The 27,303-nt window shown below is 35.6% G+C and overlaps 1 protein-coding gene across 1 annotated transcript in view; it reads right to left on the minus strand.

Annotated features, from left to right (window-relative positions):
• Nucleotides 1–27,303, minus strand: part of AQR (aquarius intron-binding spliceosomal factor) — a 93,695-nt gene that overhangs the window by 31,451 nt on the left and 34,941 nt on the right. Inside the window, exons 14-21 of the mRNA XM_032343217.1 lie at nucleotides 20,511–20,613; nucleotides 17,325–17,445; nucleotides 14,213–14,354; nucleotides 10,919–11,097; nucleotides 7,759–7,926; nucleotides 5,737–5,906; nucleotides 2,046–2,287; nucleotides 302–448 (exon numbers count right to left, since the gene is read on the minus strand). Of these exons, the coding sequence (XP_032199108.1) occupies nucleotides 302–448; nucleotides 2,046–2,287; nucleotides 5,737–5,906; nucleotides 7,759–7,926; nucleotides 10,919–11,097; nucleotides 14,213–14,354; nucleotides 17,325–17,445; nucleotides 20,511–20,613 (1,272 nt within the window). The remainder of the gene's footprint in view (nucleotides 1–301; nucleotides 449–2,045; nucleotides 2,288–5,736; nucleotides 5,907–7,758; nucleotides 7,927–10,918; nucleotides 11,098–14,212; nucleotides 14,355–17,324; nucleotides 17,446–20,510; nucleotides 20,614–27,303) is intronic.

Consider the following 27,303-nt stretch of genomic DNA (forward strand, 5'->3'; position numbering starts at 1 on the left):
AGCACTGATGCATGAGGGTAGCTGCTACATGTAAAACATCGTCATGAAGTAAGAATGCTGCGCTCAAATTAAGATAGCCCTTCAATATTTATTTCTCATAGTATCCAAAAGTGTTAGGAAATGTAACTACAGAATGGCCAAAAATGCCTGAGCTATTCAGCTGTCTAACAGAATACAAGGAAAGAGTGTCCAGAAACATAAGTTTCCTGGGGTTTCTAAAGGCATAGTAAAATTTAAGCTTTTATTAATCCAAAATAACAAACTACTATTCATTATTACAATTAATAGACAGTAAAATTACCGTTTGGGTTGGTTGTAAGGATAAGGACCCCTATTAGGAATGACATGAGGTTCAACAATTAAGGTTTTTGCCTCTTCGGTATCTTCATCTTCACCATCTGCATCTTTCCTTTTCTTCCCTTTTCCACTCCTTACTGGAAAAGTTATCCTACAAAATCAAGATCTTTGTTCATTTTTACCATTAACAACATTTACCAACCACCTACCTTGTGCATGACATTGTATGGAATATAATCAGATCAGAAAGAAACGCTTATGGCTTAAAGGAACTCACTATCTGTACATATATTCCGAAAAGAGCAGACTTAAAAAAGCATTAAAATATGTGTTAATGGTGTTCAGATTAGAAAAAGTCAACTGATGAAGGGAGAATCAGAAAGGAGCATTTTTACGCTTATATCCATGCACTGTAAAGTGCTTTTCCCATTGTCCCTCCTTAAATCAGAAAAGGCTTCTTGGGAGAGATGGCATCAAAGATGAGTTTCCAGGGCACCTGGGTGGCTCAGTGGGTTAAAGCCTCTGCCCTGGGTTCAGGTCATGATCCCAGGGTCCTGGGATTGAGCCCTGCATTGGGCTCTCTGCTCAGCAGGGAGCCTGCTTCCCTTCCTCTCTCTCTGCCTGCCTCTCTGCCTACTTGTGATCTCTCTCTGTCAAATAAATAAATAAAATCTAAAAAAAAAAGAAAAAGAAAAAGAAAAAAAAGATGAGTTTCCAAGAACTTAGACATATAAACATGGAAGGGAAGATACGTAAGATTACAGGTTCAAGTACAAGTGGCCAGTTCTGCTAGAATGGATACAGTAGAGAAAACGAGGCTGGAGAGACAGGCTGAATCCCCGTTATGACCAACCCTTAGAATGTCAAGTCTTTAAGGCAGAAGTTTTTTTTTTTTTTTTAAAGATTTTATTTATTTGAGAGAGCACAAGCAGGTGGCAGGAGGAAGGGCAGAGGGAGAGCAGGAAGCAGACTTCCCACTGAGCAGGGAGCCCAACACAGGCTGATCCTGGGACCTGGAGATCATGAGCTGAACTGAAGGCAGTTGTTTAGCTGACTGAGTTACTCAGGCGCCTTAAGGCAGAAGTTCTTAACCTGGTGTCAGGGACACCTCAGGAAGTAATGCCCCCCACTACCTGGGGGGTTCAATGAATACATTTAAAATTTTAAAAAAAAGAGAGAAAAAAAAAAGAATTCTCTATGTACACTTCTTCCATGTAATAGTATTCAGGGAAGAGTGATGAGTTGCTGCTTCAGGTGCTTTGTTCCACTTCTACTCAAAATTAAAACCAAAGCTTCTTTAACATGAAATATAACTATATTGTGAATATTTAAGTTTTGTGAAAGCAAGCAAACTTATGAGAAAAATAGAATTTTTCTGAAATCAAAACAAAAGAAAGTTCAACATCCCACGACTATGTCTATTAATTAGGAAATATACCAGATTATACATAATAGGCAGACACATTTCTTTAGTCAAATGCTATAAATATGTTTATATAATGCTCTTCAGACAACAAGCATTTACTGATCCCTTATCAGACGTGAGGCTACTTTTTTTATGGTCTTAAAATTGTTTTCTATACTAAGAAATATAATCAAATAAAGTAAATTTAATCCAGTCATTATATGGTGAAGGTAAAGACTGCCCAAACACAATCAAGATATTCAAAACTTTAGCTAGAGTCCCATGGCCTATCTCAGACTGGCTACAGAAAGTTTGAAAGGAGTGTATCCACTTCTGACTTTACCTGAAAGGGGGTATCTGTAGAGCTGGGTCATCCACAGTTACTTTAACATTATGACCAGGAAAGCTGGTTTTTAAATGTTCGATGGAGAGAAACGTATCATTGAAATCAAGAGTGGCAATCTGATTGGGCATTTTTGAGTAATGTGCACTACTTGGATCCCCATAACCCAAAATGATGTCATGCAGCCAGTCAGGTACCACACAATCAGTATTCATCAGGTTCCGAATGGTCTCCAGCACAGCCTGTCAGGGAGAGGACAGAAAAGGGTTGTGTCAAGAAGCCATCTCAAACATTTGCACTTCAGTGGAATGCAGAGCTGGCTGCACTAATCCAGAATTCCCGAGTGTTTCAGGGCAAGAAGCTATTTTCTGCTGACAGGTGCTTGGCTAGACTGAATCAACAGCTATATTTTCAGTTGATACCATACACTGAGTTAAACAAAAGACCAAACTTAGCAAGGACAGTTTATCCATTAGGAGTTCATTTAGACAGAATGTCATAAATAAGTTCATCACTTGACTCCCGTTGGGCAGAAAGAAAACCTGATCAGGACTACATAACAATAAGAAAATATTATAGAACAAACGCTTAAAGAGTAGAATTTCTTAGAAATTCCTGGGCAGATAATAAAAGAGGAGAACTCTTTTATTGCATAGTTCCTCCATGCTAAGATGACACACAACCAGAAACATATTAATAGATGCCTCAGTTGTGAAACATCTCATAACTTAAAAATATTAAAATTAACACTGTTAGAAGAAATAAAGTTAGAAATAAAAAATAAAGTAGACAAAAAAAAAGTGAAATGTCAAATAAATTTCAGAATGAAACATTCTACAATAAAAAGTCATTGTAATTGTTAACCTATACATTATCAAAATTACCAAAAGTCAAGGCAAACTTTCAGACTTTCTAATAATTACTTCTAGACAAAGTGCTCTATCTCCTATATGGAAATGAGAAGGCTAGGCTATTAACTACAAAGACTAAAATAACAAAACCAGCCATTTTTATGTCACAAATGCTATATATTAAACAGGACAACAAAGTAACAGGACAGTGTGTGTTATTCACACTCCTGTCACATCACCTTGTTTTGTTGTTGTTGTTGTTGTTGTTGTTTTTTTTGCACTAATCACTACCTGAAATTCTCTTATTCATGTACTAAGTTACCTGCTTATCATTTGTCTAATCCCCACGAGAATATCATTTCCATGAGAGCAGGGATCTAGGAAGTTTTACTATGAGATGGGTAAATCACTGGATGGACACATCAATGAGTATGTTCTCATAATGATGGATAAGAGAAGAGCTCTACTCTCTAAGAAAATCAAAATTTTAGTAGGGAGAGGAAATATGTCCTTAAGCAATGACACAAAGTGGCAGAGTGTGGTCAATAATACAGAATATTATAAAATACAATGGGAAAACAGTTCCAAGACAGACACATGCAGGGAAGACTTTTGACCTTAGGAAAGGTTTCATGGAGGAAAGTGGCATTTCAATTTTGCTCAAACAAGGTTCCTGTGAAGGAACCTTGGATTATTTCATCATTAATGGAAAGTCACAGAAATGTTTTGAGAAGCTGACTGAAATGATCAGTGGAGGCATATGAAAAACAGGTGACTGACCAGGAGAACAGGGCTAGGGCAGAAGAAGTGATTTAGTGCAACTATTTAGGCAAGAAATAAAACATCCAGTTCAGAACAGGCTATACCAATTGAGAAAGAGAGAAGGAAGTAAGGAATGCTGCCCAGGTAGATAACAAAACACCAAAGACACCAAAAGAGCATCTGTCCTTTCCCAAACACAGGAGAGTTAATCACTGCCCCAGTTTCTTGGACTGGAATCTGAATGCCTCTTTGACCTCCCCTGACACTTTGTTGTTGTTGTTTTTAAAAGTTTATTTTTTTTAGTAATCTCTATACCTAGTGTGGGGCTTGAACTCATGACCCTGAGGATCAAGACTCACATGCTCTTCTGACTGAGCCAGCCAGGCACCCCTTCTGTGACACTTTTATCTGCATCCTTCTTATGACTTCTGGCACTTTTTAACATTTCATGGTAGTTACTTGTTTATATTTTTAACTTCCTTTATTGGTAGTCTAAACTCCCTAAAAACATAAGCTGTGTCTTACTCAACTTTACTGGCTCCATACAACTTAGTACAATGCCAGATACACAGTGGGCATTAAATAAAATTGTCAAACAAATGAACATAAGGAAGAAACTTTTTTTCATTTTTAGTAAAGTGTGACTGAAATTCAGTCATTACTGAGAAGCAAAACAGAGGCAAACGAATGAGACCCTGCCCTCACAGACCTGCATTCTAATGGTGAAATCAGATCAAAAACAAATCAAGTCATCAAGTAAAATAAAGACTGTAAGGAGAAATAAAGACAATTAGATTAAGAATGAGAAGAAGAGGAAATACTACTTTGGTTAAGATTTCCAGAAAAAAAGCTTCTTTTAGGAGTTAACATCTAAGCAGAATTGCCTACGTGCAGGGAGGGAGCGATCCAGGTAAATACCTGGGAGGAAGACTGTGTTGGTAGAGGGAACACCATGGACCAAGGCTTGGATTCTTAAAGAACAGCACAAAGGTCAGCACATCTGCCATCGAATGTATCAGGGAAAGGTGTTAGCAAATGAGGTTGAAGAGGTGGCCAGAGGACAGATAATGAAGGAGCCTCTTGGATTATGGTAATAATTTTCTACTATGATAGGAAACCATTAGAGTGTTGACCAGGGTACCAAGGCATAATTTATATTCAGTCGTTATGTGGAGAATAGCAGAAAGAGAGGAGCCGTGGAGAATGGAAGCAGGGATGTGAGATGAGGGTGTCCTGGACGTGCTGTCAGTGGGGGTAGTGAGCTAACCAGACTGACTGATGGACTGGATGTGGACTGTGAGACAAAAAGAAATAAGAGTACTTCTGCTGTCCTGTCTTCAATAATAGGGCAAAATGGGGAATAAATTCCTTTGTATCTGAAGTCTTCAAGAACAAGAACAGGGGGGAAAAAGGCAATAAACTGACAATGCATAAGAGGCACTATGTTTGGGGGGAAGAGAAAAAAGAAAGGTACTTATACAGAAGGTAGTGTTACCAAATGCTAAAACAATTCAATGTTTACATTTTATAATGTAGTAGTTTCAAATAATTAAAAAACATATTTTATCAAAACTCCTTATCTCCATTAAGTTATAAAAGTAAAATTCTCTAGCCCCTAAACCTCCCTTTTTCTGCTAAGGAGTAAAACATATTATATAATAAAGTGATTCAAAACCACAGGCTCTCACATCTGTGTTCATAAAGTGATTTGGAAGTACACTTACTTTTGATTTAAAAAAGAACTCCCACTAAACAAATAAACAAGCAGTTTTCTTTACCTTATACTGGCTATTCTGAGCATCTAATACACAAAATGCAAGGCAGGAGGCTGACGTGGATTAATTTATATTGCTGAGTTTCTAAACTTATCAAAAGACAAAATAGATTTAGTAAATAAATTTTCTTAAGTTTTTATATTTAGTCTTCATGTTAAGAATATGAGAGAATTGTTTAGAATGAGAATAAAAGCAGCGATCATTTCCTTAACAAAACATTCTTTTATCTAGTATTTATGTATTTGTTTTAGAAGTTAACTCAAACTGGACAGAGTACTTTTAGTTACATAGCCTAAAAATTACCTTAAAGTTATTTTCTTTTGGTTTTCTCCTCATTATGATATTAAAAGTTTCATACACATCTTCTGCTCCATTTTGTATAGTATTAGTCATATCTTGTTGATACTGGTTTGGATCCAAGAACACTCTAAATGTCCTCGACTCTCCTCTAAGATTGGGTCTTGGCTCAGGTCCTAGACATTTTGAAAAAGTTTGGTAAGTGAAATACAGACTTTTCAAGTATCAAAGTAAGTTAGCAGTATTCCTTTTCCAGAAATGATGAGTAAACTGTTCACACTGAACCCCAGTCCTTCTCCTGACTAGAATATTTTCCACTCATGCTTTTCAAATGCCTAGAGGCTGAAAATATTTTCTCTTTTCCCTAAATTTTTACTATTTCTTTCCCAGAAAAATGTTTGTGATGTAATGTTTATGATGCAAGGCCACAGACTGCAATTTTCTGTATATGTACTCAACCAAAATAAGAGCCCTAAAAGTCAAACAACTTTACTTTTTGTCAGTTACTCATAGCTTCCATTACTGCCTTACTTATAGTAAGCACTCGACTGATCACTCTTTTTGTCCTTTCACATTCCATTCCTAGTATCACCGGTGTGAAAGGAAATCTCATATACTAATAGCTGAAAGCTCAGAGGCTTTTTCTTGCCCCTTTGCCTCATCTCCTTACTTTTGTCTTAGTCCTTTAACTCTAGTCCCAATATGTGACCTTATGGTTATTCCACCTTTCCTATTTTCTTTTATTCTAGTGATAAGGTCAGCTTCATTACCAGCACTTTCAATAATGGAGCAATCTTAAAATCACAGGTAGAAAGCAATTCAAGTTCTGAGAGAAGTTTAATAAACAAATTGGAATAAGCCCTGGAAATAGATGCAGTTATAATTTAACAGTAAGTATAACAAGGAAGTCAAACAAGGTAAGAAAGAATTTCAAGGAAAAGCCAATGGTAAGACTGAGAAATCAAAGAGCTGACAAATCCAGTAAGGCAGTATTTCTAAATGGGGTAATGTTTGCATGTGAGGTATGACAATTCTTTCTACAAGGCAGCTCTGTTTAATTTTTTTTTTTTTTTTTTTTTTGAGAGAGAGAGTAGGGGCATGTGCCATGTGTGAGTGGGTGATAGAAGAAGGACAGACAGAAAGGGAGAGAGACAATCTTAAGTAGGCTCCAGGGTCAGCACAAAGCCCAAGGTGGGGCTCAATCTTACCACCCTGAGTTCGTGACTTGAGCTGTAATCAAGAATCGGACACTCAACCGACTGAGCCACCCAGGTGCCCCAAGGTAGCTCTGTTTAGATGTTTAGCATCCCTAGACCCCATCCATCAAATTTCACCCTCCATAAAATTCACCGTCCCCTACTCCTACCCCCAGTACATGACAAGATAAATACCAAAATTCATTTCAAAATACAGGGTAGTGCTATTTCCAACTGAGAGCCACTGCTACAACGCATCAAATCAATAAAACTTAAGAAGGAAAAATTAGGCAAATATGTCATAAGAGGTGTTTGGAGGTTTTAAAAAGGCAATATTGTAAAGTATTATAAAAGGAAAATTTTAAATAAAGGTAATTTCAAAAGATCCTGTCCTTTCCAATATCTAATACAAAGTTTAGAAATTGGGGCTGCCTGGGTGGTTCAGTGGGTTAAGCCTCTGCCTTCAGCTCAGGTCATGATCTCAGGATCCGGGGATCGAGTCCCGCATCGGGCTCTCTGCTAGGCAGGGAGCCTGCTTCCTCCTCCCTCTCTCTTTCTCTCTCTTTCTCTCTCTCTGCTTGCTTCCCTGCCTACTTGTGATCTCTCTCTGTCAAATAAATAAAATCTGAAAAAAAAAAAAAAGTTTAGAAACCGTATTATTTATTTCTAGAAGTGGGTGGTAGGTACCTTATATATATTTTATATATAATCCTTTGTGTTGATTCAATATATAAAAATAACTAAAAAATATTACTTAAGATGCAAAAATAAAAACGGCACAAAAATTTACCATTATGTACACATACTCTTTCAAAATTACAGATTGCCATACCGTCTTCAATGACGCGCCCTTTATCATCCAGCATCCCCTGGATTTCACAGCCTCTGACGTAAACCAGGCCAATCTGCTCAATAAAAGGTCTCCTCCGGTCAAACTTAGTACCATAAGGTTTTGTGGGCCGTACAGTGATTAAAAAGCATACATCATGCTTACGAAGACCTGGTAGAACATAAAGACATTTTTAATTATCAGAATGTTATTGTTTTTAGTCTTTTGTTGGCAAATTGTCATCCTCTTAGGAGATTTAAGAAACATGTGAAGTACCAAAGGTGATCAATGATTACATTTGCATAGTAATATAATTATGGGTTTTCCTATAATCTTAAAATTCAATGTTTGAAAGGAGTAGTTAAAAGAAAATTTCTCTTTATGTTAACATTAGAAACTTTTATGCCACGAATACACTACTGAGTAAGTCCTCAAGTCATGTTAGAGCTCCAAAATTGGATGTTCATCATCACTCTTAGTTTTAGCATTCTTAATAAATAACTGAAAATATGGTTGGCATATAATCTAGCTATATTATACTTAGCAGGTTTCTAACATCAGTTTAAACTATTCATCACTGTCATTCCAACAACAGTCTAATTGCATTCCCTGAAAGAGGTCAATGCAAGAATAATTCATCAAGGCACAAAAGCACTGTTTATAGATACCAAATTCAGAACATGGTTGGATATATATAGTTTCATTTGGCAAATAAAAATTTTTATAAGTAAATGACAAGAAATAGGAAACTTGTGCCAAAGTCCATAGCTTCTCAGTCATTAGACCAAATGCTGGACTCAACTAGATCCCCAGCTCTATTAAAAGTAGAGACATGGGAAGACAAGGGACATAAATTTACATCATATATCCACGTAATGGCATACCACTTAACCTTCATTTCTTTCCTGATTCGTTTTGTTAGCCACTGTATGACATAAATGCAAAATTATAATCTTATAATAAAATATACAACTAAATCAAATCAGCAATGTCAGTGTGTAGCTAATAGTACTGGGACCATTCTGGCTTAATATGGAGTGAGGTTTAAGTGTGCTAGTAATAATTGCTCTAACAATAACTACTTTATTATTTCCCAACAAATCAGAAGCAGGAGAAGCAATAAGAACTAAGGTGGACTGTTCTACTATCTGAGTTGTACTACCTTTAGGACTTCTGATGTGCACAGCTCATTACAACATCTATGTGTTCAAGTCAAAGAGGTGGCCCTGAGAAGTAATTTAGTTCCTACCAGTGTCACTTTTTGGTATCACTGAGGGATGACTGCATATTCCCTACTAAGATCATTTCACTGTGGGACATCTCAGATCTACATTAAAAAAGTCCTTATGTAACGGTGAGCTCAACTACCTTTCTCCTTTCAACCATATGTATCCACTCCATCCTGGCTGTGCCTCTGGAGCAGAATCCTGCATTTTGGTGTCCGTAATTATGTTTTCTTAATTTTAAAATGGGGTAATGGAGAGGATAAGGCCCTGAACTTCATACCTTTTTGAAGACACAAGAACAATGTTTCATGTATTTAGCTTAAACTCTTCAAAACTGTTCCTACAGGACAATATTCATTACTACTAAAGAAACTTCCTCTCATTTTTTGCCTCCATTTTCTATTTAGTTACTCCATCTGTGATTAACAGAGGACCTGAATTTTGGCTCTGGCCTCCCAGAAAACACTTTTCTTCCCACCATGCCTCATACTATGAATCACTTATCCCACAATACCCTACTGTTCCGTCTCTTGCTCATCAAAATTTATCTATTACATTTCTCATTCTATCAGAGGTCTATGTTTAAAAGAATGAAAGGAAAAAAAAAGACTGTTTAATGTTCTTCTGAGAGAAGTCTCCAAAGTAATGAAGGAAAGCTTAGGTAACTGTGTAAAATAGTATTTATTTTAGTACCTTCTTAAACACCAAAGGTAGTAAGTAAAAAACCTTCAGAAAAATAATGTCTTTCTTAAGGTTTAGCAATAATGAAGATATACAGCATTCTAGATGTGTAATGCACTAGATTAGATTAGAACTCTTGAAGGATACAGGAATACAAAAACAATTTGTCACAAACTATACCCACTAGAGTGATCACATGTCAAACATGTGGTCAGCTTTGGTGCTGGATTCCTTTAGAATTACTGGATAAACATATCATATAGTCCCTATGGTTATAAACAGCCATACTGGGAGCAGTAATTTCTGAAAACTGATCTATTAAGGGACTATCCTTTTCCTTCTGGCATGCTAAGAAGGTGGAAAGAGATAAAATCTACCAGCTACTGTTTCTCACAACAGGACAGCAAGCAAGAGCTCTCACAGACAGCTGGGGGAAAAATATAAAAGTGACACTTAAAAATTAGGTCATGTGTCATTTCTGGCACAGGTGTTACCAGTGTTTTCAGTCTACTTGGCTTAGTAACTCTGAACATATCTGCCTCTAAATAAAATTCCTTGTGACACAGAACTCCTGTACCTAAAATCTTGCCTTGAAAAGAATAGGGGAAATAACTCAGCTAAATTCTCTACATCTATTATTTATCCTTGAATACACTTAATATCACTAATTCTGACTTCCTCCCTTTGATGCAAATAGTTAAACTATTATATCTATTTCTGAGTTGCTTTAACAGATCCCCTTAAAATTTCTTTTGAGTTTGTCTGATTTTGATTTTGTATCTTTATTTTCCGGCAACTTTATCTCTATTCTCTTCACTTTGGCGGCTTTTATCTCTTAAAAATACTAATTTGCTTTACTAGCTCTGCATGTGTACAAGTTATATGTGGCTTCCCCCCTTTCTTCAGTGAACAGTAATATTTTGGTTCTTTTTATATTGATCCTACATATTCATAAATACTATCTTACTAAATTTGGATTTAAATAGAGCTCTCCTCTCAGCTCTGCAAACTGCAATTTTCAAAATCCTGTGATATGCATGCTATTTTATGCTTTTTATTGAAGTATTAAGACAATTATTCTTGTATGATCCTTGATATTTTTACTACTAATAATTACAAAGACAATTTTTAAAGATAAAATTTCATAAATGTTTAGAAGAATAATGTTTAATAAAAGTACTCTGCCAATTTTCTAAGTGGAAGTCTATCAACTAAAAAGGCAAAATGTAACTTTATTTTTTGAAATAGGAAATTACCTTCCCATTCATCTTTGATGTGATCTCTGACATTCAGATTGATGGTAACATCTGCACGAACTCGGGTTGGCCAGTTTTCACCTATGTTTGGCTTGGCAACCTCAACTACAGTGAAAGCCACGATAGGCTGGGCCATTCGTGCCCAACCACCAAACACTACACCACCATACTCAGACTGCCTGAAAAGCAAAGAATTACGTGATTACTCCAAGAAAAAATGACTTTTTCCCAACTTCTGTCAAGGAAAATTAGTAAGGAGGAACACATATTTAACCACTAAGCCCTGACATCAGTAACTTATTTCTAAACTCAAAAAAAGATTAAGTCCCAATATACAGGGAATACCTTCAGTAGTTATGAACAGGCAGATATGGTCCAATAAAGAAAGGGAAGTAAAGGGGTGCCTGGGTGGCTCAGTGGGTTAAAGCCTCTGCGTTCGGCTCAGGTCATGATCCCAGGGTCCTGGGATCGAGCCCCACATCGGGCTCTCTGCTCAGCAGGGAGCCTGCTCCCTCCTCTCTCTCTGCCTGCCTCTCTGCCTGTGATCTCTGCCTGTCAAATAAATAAATAAATAAATAAGTCTTTAGGAAAAAAAAAAAAAAGTGAAGTAAAGAGGAGGAGTATTTATCCCACACACACAGAAAAAAGATAACTCTATATACATAACAGCAGAGGCATTTTGTCAAGAATAATCTGTAATAATAATAATCTATTATTATATTATAATCTATATTATTATAATAGAGTAATAATTTTAACCCTTTTCCTCTCTTCATCAAGACAGTCTCAACTGTTCACACTTTATGCATTTAGGTATTTCTATAAGCTGTTTTGGAACAAGCAGAATTTTAAAAATTAAAAACAAACCAACAAACGATAATATCTATGCAAATGCTTGCTTTAGGGTAATATTTGAATCATTTAAGAGATACTGCCATGGATTGGGGGTAAAAATAATCAAGCTAGTTATAATAACCAGAATCACTAACATTCAAATACCCACTCTTCCTTCTTAGGTTAGTGTAACTGGTGTTTTAGATTTTACATTAAGTAGTGTATCTGGGAAATGTGTAGTATAAATACTCCAGCAGCACTCCAAAACTGGAAAGTACTGCCAAAAGTGACATGCTTACACAGATAAAGAAAAGCTACATCCCAGGTAAAGGCTTTGTGTTATAAGAAAAATGTAGAACTCTACATCAAAGAGTGAAACTAATTAAAAATAAAAGTTCTGCATCCGGTGACTTGCTTAATATAGGGAATTTCTTAAAGGTATTAACTTGTGTCTAAGCCCTTTTGTAATAACTATTATCTCTTCCATATTTCACAATTTTACTACAGTATAGCTTACATACAATAAAATGCATTCACTGTATACGCACAATTCAATGCTGTTTAGTAAATTTGCAGAGTTGTGTACCCATGATCCAATCTAATCTGAGAACATTTCCATCCTATGTATAAAAGATCCCTCTCATTTGACTACAGTCAATTCTGTTACTACCCCCAGACAACCACTAATCTATTCTCCCCAACACTTTTTTCCTCTTATAAAATCTACCTATGACACAAGTAATTAAAAAGGATAGATTTCTGCCCATCATAAGTACATTCTCTCTTATGTTGCTCAGTGGTTTCAGCAGACCGAATACGTACGTGATCGTTAGCACCAAGCACTGAGTAAAATTTATGCCCCTACTTTCCACCTTCAGCACACAAGAAACAGAAAGAAGCTTGGCCTCTTTTTGGATCTCATCATTCTTAAAGGCCTTCAATGAAGGGCAATTAGGAATGAAAATCTAGAAAAATTTATTATCACAAGTTAATTCTGAAAAATGACATTTTCTTTCCCTTAGCAGAAAATAATATAAGTTTAAAAAATGTCCTTTATTAATAGACCATAAGAACTCTTAAGTATTTTTGCTTTATTTGGCATTTAAATAAAATGTAAGTGAATTCTATTTGATAAACGGCTAGTTCATAAATCCCTAGTTTGCAAAATGGCCAAAATTAGGTTTAGAATCTGAGCATGTATAACCCAAGGTAACCATAAACTGAAAGGAAGCCTTCTGATCAAGCACACCCCCGGGGTCCAAACAATGGGCAATAATTCCAGCAAAGCTGTGGGCAGGGATGATCAGCCAGCGAGTATACAAACCTCACAGTGCTACCCTGCCTACTGACTCAACTGATTATTAAGTCAAAAATACTTTATGTTGTGTTGTATAGTCTCACCCAGAATAACTTTTCACATAATAACTAATTAAAAAATAGAACTGTGTATGAAATAAAATGTGGAAGTGAAAAAAATAGATCATAATCATAGTGTCCATGTAGCTCTCTATAATTAGTAAGGAGAGAAGCCTGGAAGATACCTGAAGCCATTCACATTCACAAACTTGTTAAGCTTTTTTTAAAAAAAATTCTGGTCATATAATGACCAGAATATAATAAAAATCTATTTTTATAGATTCACAGGCACTTATGACATATAACTTACTCTCATCAATTTCATACGTACAATGAAATAGTGAATGAAGGGCATTTATTTCATGTCTAAAAAGCAAAACGGACCTTCACAAATCTCATAATACAGAGCTGCCTATAATAACCAGAATGAAAATTTTTTCTTAGCTAAGAGAATTCCAGAAATGAGCTAGCAAGTGGGGAGTTGAGTTTAAGCAGAAGACTTCCTCAAATAAAGAGACCTACTCAACTGGCTCCCAAAGTAAATCCTGATGGTTTAGTCAAGGTAATCTATGGATGGAGGACCTGGCAAGACTTTGCAACATTCAATGCCATGTGAAGCTCAGCAGTACTCCTCATCTATTGCCAGGGTCCTTAGAGAGGCTAACTGAGATACTGGTGATAGCCACAAGAGCAGCTGGGGTAGAAGACCCCTTTATCATAAGCTCCTAGTACTTAAACTGTCCTGTCCTAGTAAAGGCCTGCTGGTCAGCCCATACGCTCCCTCTTTACCCTTTTGCTAATGTCCAACATACTCACCCCCCTATATTTCTCCCCCTACCATCCTCCAAGAATGAAGACCGCTCCTCCCTTATCCCCAGTCCCCCAGCACCACACCCAAGTACCCAGATATATATTTTATATCTTAGCACTTTGATATACTCTAATCCACATTAGAGAATTTCTCCAAGAGTGAATATTTCATATTTTAAGAGGGCGTCTTCATGCCAGGCATACTATTTCTAAATACACTTATGAGGTTTCTGACAGAGGTTGTATCAGTCACTGTTTACACCTCTTCATTACAAATGGAACCGATTTGCTTACCAAGGCTTCATTCTGCTGACACTATCCTCGATGTCTTGCCTAATTTCGTAAGTTGATTCTAAGCGGAAGAGATTAAAATTCCTTAAGAGGTAATCATGAAGAGTCAAAAACTGCAAATTCAACTTGGGAAGAGCAAGACAACCTGAAAAAGAAAAAACATCCACATCTGAATTATTCTTTTAATTAGACAACTGCACTATGTATAAAGAAATGTACTACAAATTTGGTTAAGAGTTTAACTTAATGATGTCTTTAAATATAGCATATTTGATAAGGTTCTATTTTTATTTTCACACAGAAATTGAAAAACCATGTTAACAAATGCTATCTATTAAGAGTTGGGATAAAACTCATTAATACATATAACCGTACATCGCTGATTCATATACAAACAGACTTCTCAAAAGTAGCTGAAGATACTTAAAATTAATATAGTCTCGAGTAGTTTAAAAATTCTTCCTTTACCCCTAATATATATTTGGCAAAGCTCGAAGTAAATAATGACCATAAACTAAGCTCATGACAAATTTACCATGAAAGTTAATTAGTTAGTACATTACAACATATTAATCTATCTCCAAAGGGTGCTATTGTGTTCTGAATCTCTACCTTTTGGCCAGACTTTAAGGATAAGGTATTGGCTGTATGCTCTTCCTGGAGTTATTTCCCTTCTCTGACTATATTAATGAACAATATTCTTTCTAGTATCTTCAGTAACTGCTATTTCCCTTGGATAATAAGTGAGTAAGCCTCAGCTGCAATATCAAAAAGATTAAAAAAAAAAAGAACCTCAAAATAAACACATTTTACTAGAAAATCTTTATTTTCATCATCTGAATCCGTTCTTACCAAAGCAATAATAAACCTAAGGGCAAAAACATCTATATGAAAAAAGTTTTCACATCATATATGTTAGCAAATTCTGACTTATAATCTAACTCAGTGTCTTTCAGGCCAGAGGCTGAGGGAAAATGTCTCTTTGGACAGCATAATTTTATTTAAAAAAAAAAAAAAAGAATTAAAATGTGACCATTTTGCAACTGTCATTGAATTAACAAATCTAGCCATTAAGCTGCAATGGCTACTTATATCACACACAGAAAAAAACAACCAGTCAGTGCCTCTGATGAAAGAATACAGCACCACCAAGAATCTTGCCAGAGAGAAAATGTCAGCCTGACCAAGCCTCTGCATTCAGCTGCCAATCTGCAAGAAAAATAAAGAGCAGAAAGACATACTCAACTGTACACTGAGCAGTCAATTAGAAAAAACCAGACTGTGGAAAACTATACAGATCAAATAACTCAGGTTCTTCAAAAGAAAAGAAAGGGGATACAGAGGGCATTTGTGAAGTAAAAGAATTTAAAAAATGTGAAGGATTGACTATCATACATGGATGCACAAGTCAGTGATAAAGCTATGAAGAAATAAACAGTGATTGCTTTGGAAGTCAGGAAATCGTTACTTTCATGTGGAGGGAGAAGCAGTAACTAGGAAGGAGCTTATGGGAGGATTCTGGGATAGCCAATAAGGTGGTAATTCCCCTTATAATAATTTGTTAAACCTTATGTTTATGTTGTGTGGCTTTCTATATTTGTGTTTATGTTCTTTAAAAGGTTCAATTAAAATTAGGGCAAAAAATTTTACAAGGATTTTCTTTATAATTCTTAACTATATTTCTTTAAATATCTGTACCAGTTTCACTTATTTTGTCTTTTTGGGAGCTAGAAACAGTCTGTATAAACATTCAGTATTAGCTTTGATCTTTGCCTATTCATTAGCATCAACTACTGAGCCCCTAAAACACGATGCCATCATGGTCACTGAAGAACAATGGCAAGACACTGCCAAACATCTGAAGACAGATTTATTACAGTTAAACCACCTGGCAACAAATATTGTTCCGAAATACTTTCCTTAACCTTCACTATTACAGGAGATAAAGAACAATACCTTACATATTAAGCAAAATGTATTTTTAAACTCAGAGCAACATCACTGAATAGCACCAAAAGCTAGATGTAAGACTATACATGTTTAAGGACACATAAGTTCTGTACTGGTAAGACAAATATTAAGTGGTATTTGCCTTTTAGGAACTGATTAGATGAAGAGTTAGATTCATACATGCATGGCCATAAACGCTATTAGCATGAGCAACTTAGGAAAGTGAAAAAACAAGGCATGACCTTTGTAAGAACAAAAAAAAATATGAAGCCTGCCTATTCTGAAATCTAGCACAACTTTGGTGCACTGAAGTTTACTGAAGTTATGGGTTTACTGAAGTTATGGCTTCAGCATATGATTCTGAAGTATCTATTTTTCTTTTAAATAAATTACCACTGGTAATATCTTTAAAATAGCCAAACTTCTCATAATGAGGCCATTGTTCAAAAATTGCCTTGATTTTTTTTTTTTTGAAATATGCCTTCAAAATATGTCAGAATGTACTTCAGTCTATACTCAATTGTGGCAAATTCTCAACCTCAGAGGATAAAAAAAAGCATTTAGGAACAAATCTGTTGAAATAGATAAATAAACCGGGGAATAACTATTTTTAATCAAAACTAAGGGTTTATTATTAAGTACTGACAATTTTTGGTGGTCATTAGCTGGTTTAATGAGAAATTCAAAAGAACTTCTAAAAAAGGCTTTGAAAAATAAAACACTACCAAACAAAACAAAGCCTTTTACAGTGACATATTGAGAGCCATACTTCCTCCACTATTAGGTCTCCTTAAAACATAGTTTTATGATATGGTCATATTTTATAAAGGATGATATATGTATTCACACACACACACATAGCATGCCAATACATGTACACATGTGAATGTCTGAGCACGTGTGCGTAGCGTGCTCTCGCATGCACACATACACATTAGGGCATGGTTAAATTTAACAAAAATCCTTAATACTACTCAAGTATTCAAAAATCCTTAATACTATTCAGTATTCAAAATACTGAATAGTTTCCAGCTTTAAAACTGAACTTGAGAGTACCAGAAAACTACCCTAATGCATGTAATCGATAGAGGTATTTTTAGTTACATACAATAAATTCTAAACTAAATTTCCTAATACAGTTGTATTCCATACTTCTCTGCCGTACCTTCCCCAGAATAGTACTCAGTTGGGACAATATTTTCATCCCATATGATTTTCTCAGTTGGATACAAAGGCATCTGGTTCAACTGCTGAATCTGAGAAATTCGACGTTCATGACGAGATACCTAAAAGAAACAGGATCATGCAGAAAGTAAGAGCAATCTTTTTTTAATCAAAATAATTTATGGAGAAATTCACCATAAAGTACAGAATGAGAAGTTTCATGTCTTTCAGTTATGGTAGCACTTTATAAGAGGGTTTTTTTCATTTTTCCATTTTCTCCATAAATCAAAGATGAGAGAGGTACCAATTATGATGGGCTTTGGAAAATCAGAGCAGAGTTCAATACCAAGTCCCTGTAATTTATGAGCTATGTAAAAACTAGGCACATTCTTTCAACTTCCCTGATCTTAGCTTCCTTTTCGGTAAAACAGGTAATATACCATTCACCTCTCAAGTTTCTTATGAAAATGAAACGGAGTACTATAAAACAGCATCGAAGTGCCTGGTACATGCCAAGACCTTAAAATCCACAGCCCTTAATATTCAACACTTTTAAGCTCTAAGTAGATTATAGTTTTCATTCTTTTACTAATTAAACAATCTGGAAAATTTTGTTTATTAAAAACCTGGGGGCACCTGGGTGGTTCAGTCGCTTAGGTGTATGACTTGATTTCAGCTCAGGTCATGATCTCCAAGTCAGGAGACAGAACTCAGTGTTGGGCTCCATGCTCAGTGGGGAGTCTGCCTTCCCCTCTGCCTCAGCCACCCGACGCCCCTAGCCTTGCTCAGGCTGTCTCTCTCTCTCTCTGAAATAAATCAATCTTAAAAACAAAACAAAACACACACACACACACACACGGCCTCAATTTTCCTTGTAAAATCAGTTTGCCTTTATGACCTCTATGTAGATTTCCATTGTTAATATTATAGTCCTCTATCTCAAACACAGAAATAAGCTTGTTATCTAATTAACAAGTTAAAATAACGATATATGTGAAAAATTTGTCATGTTCTCCTCAATAAAGAGAGTATTATTTTAGGAAAGAAAAGAGTGTGACATCATCTAAAAAATTCACATATTTCAACTTCTTTATTATAATTCAGGTATTAGAAGAATCCAAAGCCTAAGGAAATCCTTCAGGAGAGAGAGGAAATGAAAGATAATGCTGTAAGCACTATAAATTTTTAGAATTGTTTTCTTGTTGGCATAAATATTTAAATTTCATTGATCAAATCTTAGCCGTAAGACTGTAAAAGGCAAAGGCTCAGCCTTAAACGTAAACCTATTGTCCATTAGAAAGATTCCTTAAAAGAATACTCATTTCTTATAGTAAGGATTTATTATTAATCCCCAAAACCGACTTAATGAGAAAAGATTTCACATTGTCAGAAAATAGGACAAAGAATTTTTAGAAAGCACTCGTAGTCAGAAATAATGAAAAGGCGGCAAAGATGGTACCTAAGACATACACTTCAAACATAAACGTACCAATAAAAAAGTATTTTCCATACTTGAATTAAGTTAAAACTCCAAGAATTTCTCTCCAATTGGCACTAAAACACCTGTTACCAAGCTTAAAACAGCTGCTACCAATAGCTTCTGGTTACTATCCCCAAAACGAGCATTATCATCTTCTCTACAATAAGAGACTGTATTTTACCCCCCATATTAGAAGTATTAGTTTGGAATATAACCACAAAACTGTGTGCCCAGGACCGTTCCATACATGTAAAAAAAATGCATAAACAGAGTTACAAAAACAAACTAAAAAACCTACTCAACCTATAGCAGACAGAAAACAAAAAATTAAAACACGCTATTCTTTTTTGTACAAACCATGCAACTGGCAGAAATTAGGATGACCTGTAACATCCAATGCTGGTAAGAGCTTAAGGAGACACACTCTAATACATTGTTAGTAGGAACATACATCTTTCAGAGGATAATTTGGCTGAATCTTACACCTTTTAAATAAGCACATGCTCCAATCAAAGAATTTCACTTCTAGGTGCCTCTTCTAAATGTCCACACACATGTGCACAAAGAGACATGAGCCGGGACCAAATCATTACTTGTAAAAGTGAACACGGCAAACAACTTATATATTCATAGTGGGATATAATTACTCGTGCATTTTATGAATTATTTTACTAAAGCTAAAAATATATTACTATCCCTCAATTTTTCTGTGAACCTAAAACTGCACTAAAAAAAATAAATAGCACCTGGGTGGCTCAGTTGGTTGAACATCCATCTGCCTTCGGCTTGGGTCATGATCTCAGGGACCAGGGACTAAGCCCTGAGCTGGGCTCCCTGCTCAGAGAGGAGCCTGCCTCTTCCTCTCCCTGTGCCATTCCCCCTGCTTGTATTCTCTCTCAAATAAATGCAGTCTTTAAAAATAAATAATAAATTAAAAATAAATAAATAAATAAATAAATCCTTACCCAAAAAGTATTAGTTTGAGTTAAAGTCCATTATTTCCCCAAATGACTGAAAACTCCGTTAGAATTCTTAAATCACCAAGTCAGTGATAACTTAGTTTTTATAAATATTCCTGAGCTTTCTAATGATAAAGGTATGCCTTAATATTCAAGGTACCATATTTAAGTAACTTTTAAAATAAATGGTTAGGGGTGCCTGGGTGGCTCAGCGGGTTAAAGCCTGGGCCTTCAGCTCCGGTCATGATCCCAGGGTCCTGGGATCAAGCCCCAGTAGGGCTCTCTGCCAAGCGGGGAGCTTGCTCCCCCCACCCTCTGCACCCTCTCTGCCTGCCTCTCTGCCTACCTGTGCTTTGTCAAATAAAAAAATAAAATCTTTAAAAATAAAATAAAATAAAATAAAATAAATGGTTAAATAAATATGAATGCGTACGTATTAACTGTGTGTGCATAACTATGACCTCTAAAAGGCAGGAATGGTGTCAATTACCTATGTATCCCAATGCCTGAAGCCAGTGCCTGACACAGAAGCTGCTCAAAAATGTTTGCACGAAATGAATTCATGCCATAAAGCAGTTTTAAAAGGTAAAAGACTTAAGAAAAGAAACCTAATAGATAAAAAATCTGGCAAAATCAGATATGTAATTGTAAAACAAGTAGAAATGGACCTACTTAACTTTTAGCCTAGAAAAAATTTTCATTAACACACATCTTTAAGAAAAGGAAAATTAAAGAACATTAATATTACCAGCAATTCTAGAAGAAATTCTTTATCAAAAGTTGTGTCTTCATTTTTAGGAAGAGTTGGTAACAAGCAGAGGTATGATGCCACCTGGTGGAGTGTATTTGAACTGCAGAATAAGGAATATTCAGACCAGAGTATCTTATTAACTTACTTTACTTCTGAAACACATAATTTTACAGACTGCTTAAAAAGTCTTCCCTAGCAAACATAACCCTATGATACTGCATCAAATAAATAAATTAAGAATGAAAGTTAATCCCCTTAATGCAGGTTCTCGAAAAGTCTTCTGCAAACCCCCTGTGGTCCCTGAGACCTTTCTACTATGTGTGCAAGAACAGTATTTCTTCTGTTAATACTTTACTTGTTTGTTTTTTTCACTATCTTTATGTACACAGTGAAAATCAATGGCGGATAAAACTGCTGGCGTGGGTGAAGGCTGTATCAACCAAGTATGGTACCAACTAGGACTATAAAGAGACATAATATTCCTTACTGCCACATGCAGAGGGAGAAAAAAAAAGTCACTTTCACGGCACCTGGGTAGCTCAGTGGGTTAAAGCCTCTGCTCAGGTCATGATCCCAGGGTCCTGGGATCGAGCCCCGAGTCGGGCTCTCTGCTCAGCAGGGAGCCTGCTTCTTCCTCTCTCTCTCTGCCTGCCTCTCTGCCTACTTGTGATCTCTGTCTGTCAAATAAATAAATAAATAAAATCTTTAAAAATATAAAAAAGCCACTTTCGTTTAAGATGACCTTAATGAAGTAGCAAAATTAATTAATTAAAATTAAACTGTTACTTAACATTAATTATTAATATAATTAAATTTGGACTCTTGAGTATCTGTTTTTAAAAAATTCTGTGTGACAAGATGGAAACAATTTTTTGCAAACAATTTTTACTTGAAAGAACTGGTGACAAACTATGGTTATTCAGATTTAAATAAATGGCAAAAAATTTTACAAATCTGAACAAAATAAGCAGTAACTTAACGAAAACAACTGATGGTTATTTGTTACCGAAGATAAAATTTGAACTTCCAAATGAAAAATTGGAATTCTGGAAAATGTATATTCACCACCATGAGCTGAACAGCTTTCTATGACTTGAATATAGTTTCATCACCCTCAGCAAATGACCTCACACACTATCCCAGTCCCTCATAACCACTAACCGGGTTTTGATCTCTACAATTTTGCTTGTCCCAGAAGGTCATACATTATGATCTGATACTGGTTACTTTCATTTAGCATAATGCAATTAAATTCACCCATATTGTGTGCATTTGTAGTTGGTTCCTTTTTACTGCTGAGTAGTATTCCATTATACAGATGTAGCACAGTGTGTTTTTTCACTCACCAGTTAAAGGGTATCTGTTTTTGACAACTATAAAGCCACTATATACACTTCCCCAAAGATTTTTGTGTGAACATAAATTTTCATTTAAGTATACCTGTAAGAATGCTAGATTGTATAGTAAAAGCATGTTTAACTACAAGAAACTGTCACATTTTTCCAAAGAGGCACTACCATTTTGAATTCCCACCAGCAATGTGTGAGAATTCTAGCTGTTCCACATCCTTGTCAAAATTCAATACATTGCATGTTTTTTAACAATTCTAATAGGCATGTAGTGGTTACCTCATTATGATTTAAATTTGCATTTCTCTAATAACTAATGATGCTAAGCATCTTTCCGTAGCCTTATTGAAATGTATCATCTTTGGTGGAGTATCTGTTCAAATCTTTAGCTATTTTTAAATTATTTTCTTATTATGGAGTTCTAAGACTTCCAGGTACCAGTCCATTATCAGACAGGTATTTAGTCAATATTTTCTCCCACTCTGGGGTTACAGTTACATTCTGTTAACAATGTCTTTCCAAAAAAAGAAAAAAAAAAGTCTCTCAAAGAGTAAAAGTTTTAGATTTTGATAAAGTCCTATTTATCAATTCTTTTTTTCCTTTATGAATTGTGCTTTGGTGTCTATGGAAATCTTTGCACAAACCACATTCACAAAAATATTCTCCATATGTTCTATTAGTTCTGGTTCTGAGAAATATGTCTATGATTCATTGTGAGTCAGTTTGTGTATATGATGCGAAGTATGTGTCAAGTTCCATACTTTGTACATAGATGTCCCACTGTTTCACCACCGTTGTTGAAAAGACTATCCTTTCTCCAGGTAGTTGTTTTGGTATTTTAGAAATCAACTAACATATATGTGTGGTCTATTTCTGAACTTTACTCTGTTCCAGTGACCTATATGTCTATCTGTCCTTTATTCAATATCACAATGTCTTGATTACTATAGCTATATAGGCAGTCTTGAAATTAGGTAGTGGGAATCCTCCAACTTTGTTCTTTTTCAAAATGGTTTTGGCTAGTCTAGTCTCTTTGCCTTTCTATACTAATTTTTGAATAAGCTTGACAATTTCTAGAAAAATATCCTGCTGGGATTTTGACTAGAACTGAGTTATACCTATGGATCAATCCGGGCAGAATTCATACCTTGACTCTTCTCATCCATACGCAAGGCAAATATCTCCATTTCTTAAATTAATTCACTTTAATTGTATAGATTTCCTTAATGTGGTTTCAGATACCACATTGAAACTAACATTTAAGAAATAACCACTTGTCAAATGTGATACACTATCAAAGAAAAATATTCACAATTATTTGAAAAGGCTATTAAAATATATTTCCCTTTTGCATAAGGGAATGTCTTCATTTACTTCAACCAAAACAGTATCTCACAATAAATGAAATACAGAAGCAGATCTACAGTCCAACAGTCTTTGATGAAGCCAGACATTAAAGAGATTTGTGGGGGAGGAGTTGAGGTGGTAGAGGAGTAGGGGGACCCTAAGCTTCTCTCATACCTTGAACAGGGCTAGTTATCAAATCATTCTGAATGCCCAAGAAATCAATTGGAGGTCTGAGAGAACAAAAACTGCAGTCTAAAAGTAGAAAGGCAACCACCTTTTGGAAGGAATCCCAGAAAATAAAGAGAAAGGAAAAAGGGACAGAAGGTTTATTTGAACAAATTATAGCTAAAAACTTCCCCAATCTGATAAAGGAGACAGACATCAAAATCCAAGAAGCACAGTGAACTCCTATTAAATTCAACAAAAGTCAACTGTCACCAAGGCATATCATAATCAAATTCACAACATACATAGACAAGGAAAGAAACCTGAAAGCAGCACAGGGAAGAAAAAACCCTTCAACTACAAGGTTAGCCAGATCAGATTCACAGCAGATCTATCTACAGAAACTTGGTGAGCCAGAAAAGAGTGGCAGGATGTATTCAATGTGCTGAATGGGAAAATAACACAGCCAAGAATTCTTTTTCTAGCAAGACTGTCATTCAGAATAGGAGAGATAAAAAGAGTTTCTCAGATGAACAAAAACTAAAGGAATTCGTGACCACTAAACCAGCCCTGTAAGAAATTTTAAGGGGCCTCTTTGAGTGGAGAAAAAAAGACCAAAAGCAACAAACACTAGAAAGGACCAGAGAACACCAACTCTGCAGATAACACAATGGCACTAGATTTATATCTGTCAATAATCACTCTGAATGTAAATGGATTAAATGCTCCAATCATAAGACATAAGGTATCAGAATGGATTAAAAAAAATTCATCTGGGGTACCTGGGTGGCTCCATAGGTTAAGCCTCTGCCTTCGGCTCAGGTCATGATCTCAGGGTCCTGGAATCGAGACCCACATCTGGCTCTCTGCTTGGCAGGGAGCCTGCTTCCCCCTCTCTCTCTGCCTGCCTCTCTGCCTACCTGTGATCTCTCTCTTTCTGTCAAATAAATAAGTAAAAAAAGATTTTTTAAAAATTTATCTATATGCTGCCTACAAGAGACTCATTTTATTTATTTATTTTTTTTAAAGATTTAATTAATTTATTTGACAGACAGAGATCACAAGTAGGCAGAGAGGCAGGCAGAGAGAGAGGAGGAAGCAGGCTCCCTGCTGAGCAGAGAGCCCGATGCGGGGCTCGATTCCAGAACCCTGGGATCATGACCTGAGCCGAAGGCAGAGGCTTTAACCCACTGAGCCACTCAGGCACCCCAAGAGACTCATTTTAGACATAGACACCTGAAGATTGAAAATAAGGGGACGGAGAACCATCTATTTTGCTAATGGACATCAAAAGAAAGCTGGAGTAGCTATACTTATATCAGACAAACTAGATTTTAAAACAAAATCTATAACAAGAGAAGAAGGGCATTATATCATAATTAAGAGGTGAATCCATCAAGATCAAACAATTGTAAATATTTATGCCCCCAACTCGGGAACACCCAAATACACAAATCAATTAATAAACATAAAGAGGTTCCTCAAAAAGTTGAAAATAGAACTACCCTACAAGCAGTAATTGCACTACTAGGGAATTTCCCCAAAGATATAAATGTAGTGAGCGAAAGGGACATCTGCACCCCAATGTTCATAGCTGCAATGTTTACAATAGCCAAACTATGGAAAGAGCCTAGAAGTTCATTCATATATATATATATATATATATATATATATATATATATATATGAAATACTACTGAGCCATCACAAAATGAAATCTTGCCATTTGCAACGACGTGGATGGAACTGGATGGAACTAGAAGATATTATGCTTAGCGAAATAAGTCAATCAGAGAAAAACGATTATCTTATGATCTTATTCATATGGAATTTAAGAAACTAAAAAGATCATAGGGGAAGAGAAGGAAAAATAAAACAAGATGAAATCAGAGAGGGAGACAAACCATAAGTGACTCTTAATCATAGGAAACAAACTGAGGGTTGCTAGAGGGAAGTGGGGTGGGGTGGGGAATGTGGTAACTGGGTGAAAGACATTAAGGAGGTCATGTAATATAATGAGCACAGAGTATGATATAAGACTGATATATCACTGACCTCTACCTCTGAAACCAGTAATACATTATATGTTAATTAACTGAATTTAAATTTTAATAAATGAAATTAAAAAATAATAAACATAAAGAAAATCACTGATAATGATACAATAATAGTAGGGGACTTTAATACCCCACTTATTGCAACAGACAGATCATCTACAGAAAATCAACAAGGAAACAATGGCTTTAAATAATACACTAGACTGGATGGACTTAAAGGATATATTCAGAACATTTCATCCTAAAGCAGCAGCATACACATTCTTTTTTAGTATACACGGAACATTCTCTAGAATAGATCACATACTGGGTAACTCAACAAGTATGAAAAAAATTGAGATTATATCATGCATATTTTCAGACCACATTGCTATGAAACTTGTAGTCAACCACAAGAAAAAATTTGCAAAGACCTCAAATACATGGCAGTTAAAGAACATCCTACTAAAAATGAGTGGGTTAACCAAGAAATTAAAGAATAAAAAAAAAACAAATGGAAGCAAAGGAAAATAGAACAGTCCAAAACCTTTGGGATGCAGCAAAGGCAGTCCTGAGAAGGAAGTATATAGCAATACAGGCCTTCCTCAAGAAGCAAGAAAAGTCTCAAATACACAACCTGACCTTACACCTAAAAGAAAAAGTAAAGGAACAGCAAGTAAAGTCTAAAGTCAGCAGAAGAAGGGAAATAATAGAGTTTTGAGCAGAAATAAATGATATAGAAACAAACAAAGTAGATCAGATTAACAAAACTAAGAGAGGGTTCTTTGAAAGAATAAAACTGATAAATCCCTAGCCAGACTTATCAAAAAAAAAAAAAAAGGGAAATGACCCAAATAGATAAAATCACAAATGAGAGATCACAACCAATACCACAGAAAAACAAACAAGTATAAGAGAATACTATGAAAAATTATATGCCAACAAACTGGGCAATCTAGAAGAGATGGACACACTCCTAGAAACTTAAAAACCACCACAACTGAAACAGGAAGAAACAGAAAATTTGAACAGACCCATAACCAGCCAAGATATTGAGTCAGTAATCAAAAATCTCCCAACAAACAAAAGTCACGGGCCAGATAGCTTCCCAAGGGAATTCTACCAGACATTTAAAGAGTTAATACCTATTCTTCTCAAACTGTCCCAAAAAATAGAAATGGAAGGAAAACTTCCAAACTCATTCTACAAAGCCAGCATTACTTTGATTCCAAAACCAAACAAAGACCCCTCTAAAAAGGAGAATTACAGGCCAGTATCCCTGATGAACACGGATATAAAAATTCTCAATAAAATATTGGCAAATCAAATTCAATAGTCCATTCAAAGAATAATTCACCACAATCAAGTGGGATTTATTCCTGGGCTGCAAGGGTGGTTCAGTATTTACAAATAAGTGTGATACACCATACTAACAAAAGAAAGGATAAGAACCATATGATCCTGTCAAGAGATGCATTTGACAAAGTATTCATTCTTGATAAAAACTCTCAACAAAGTAGGGATAGTTGTAACATATCTCAACATCATTAGGCCACATACAAAAGACCCAGAGCTAATATCATCTTCAATGGGGAAAAACTGAGAGCCTTTCCCCTAAGTCAGGAACAAGAAAAAGATATCCACTCTTACCATTACTATTTAACATAGTACTGGAAGTCTCAGCCTCAGAAATCAGACAAGAAGAACTAAAAGGCATCCAAATTGGCAAAGAAGAAATCAAACTTTTACTATTTGCAGATGACATATTCTATGTAGAAAACCTAAGAGACTCTACCAAAAAATTGCTAGAACTAATACATGAATTCAGCAAAGTCGCAGGACATAAAATCAGTGTGCAGAAACCTGCTGCATTTCTATTCACCAAAAACAAAGC

This window comes from Mustela erminea, chromosome 5, assembly GCF_009829155.1.
Source record: "Mustela erminea isolate mMusErm1 chromosome 5, mMusErm1.Pri, whole genome shotgun sequence".
In the NCBI taxonomy this organism is placed as follows: Eukaryota; Metazoa; Chordata; class Mammalia; order Carnivora; family Mustelidae; genus Mustela; species Mustela erminea.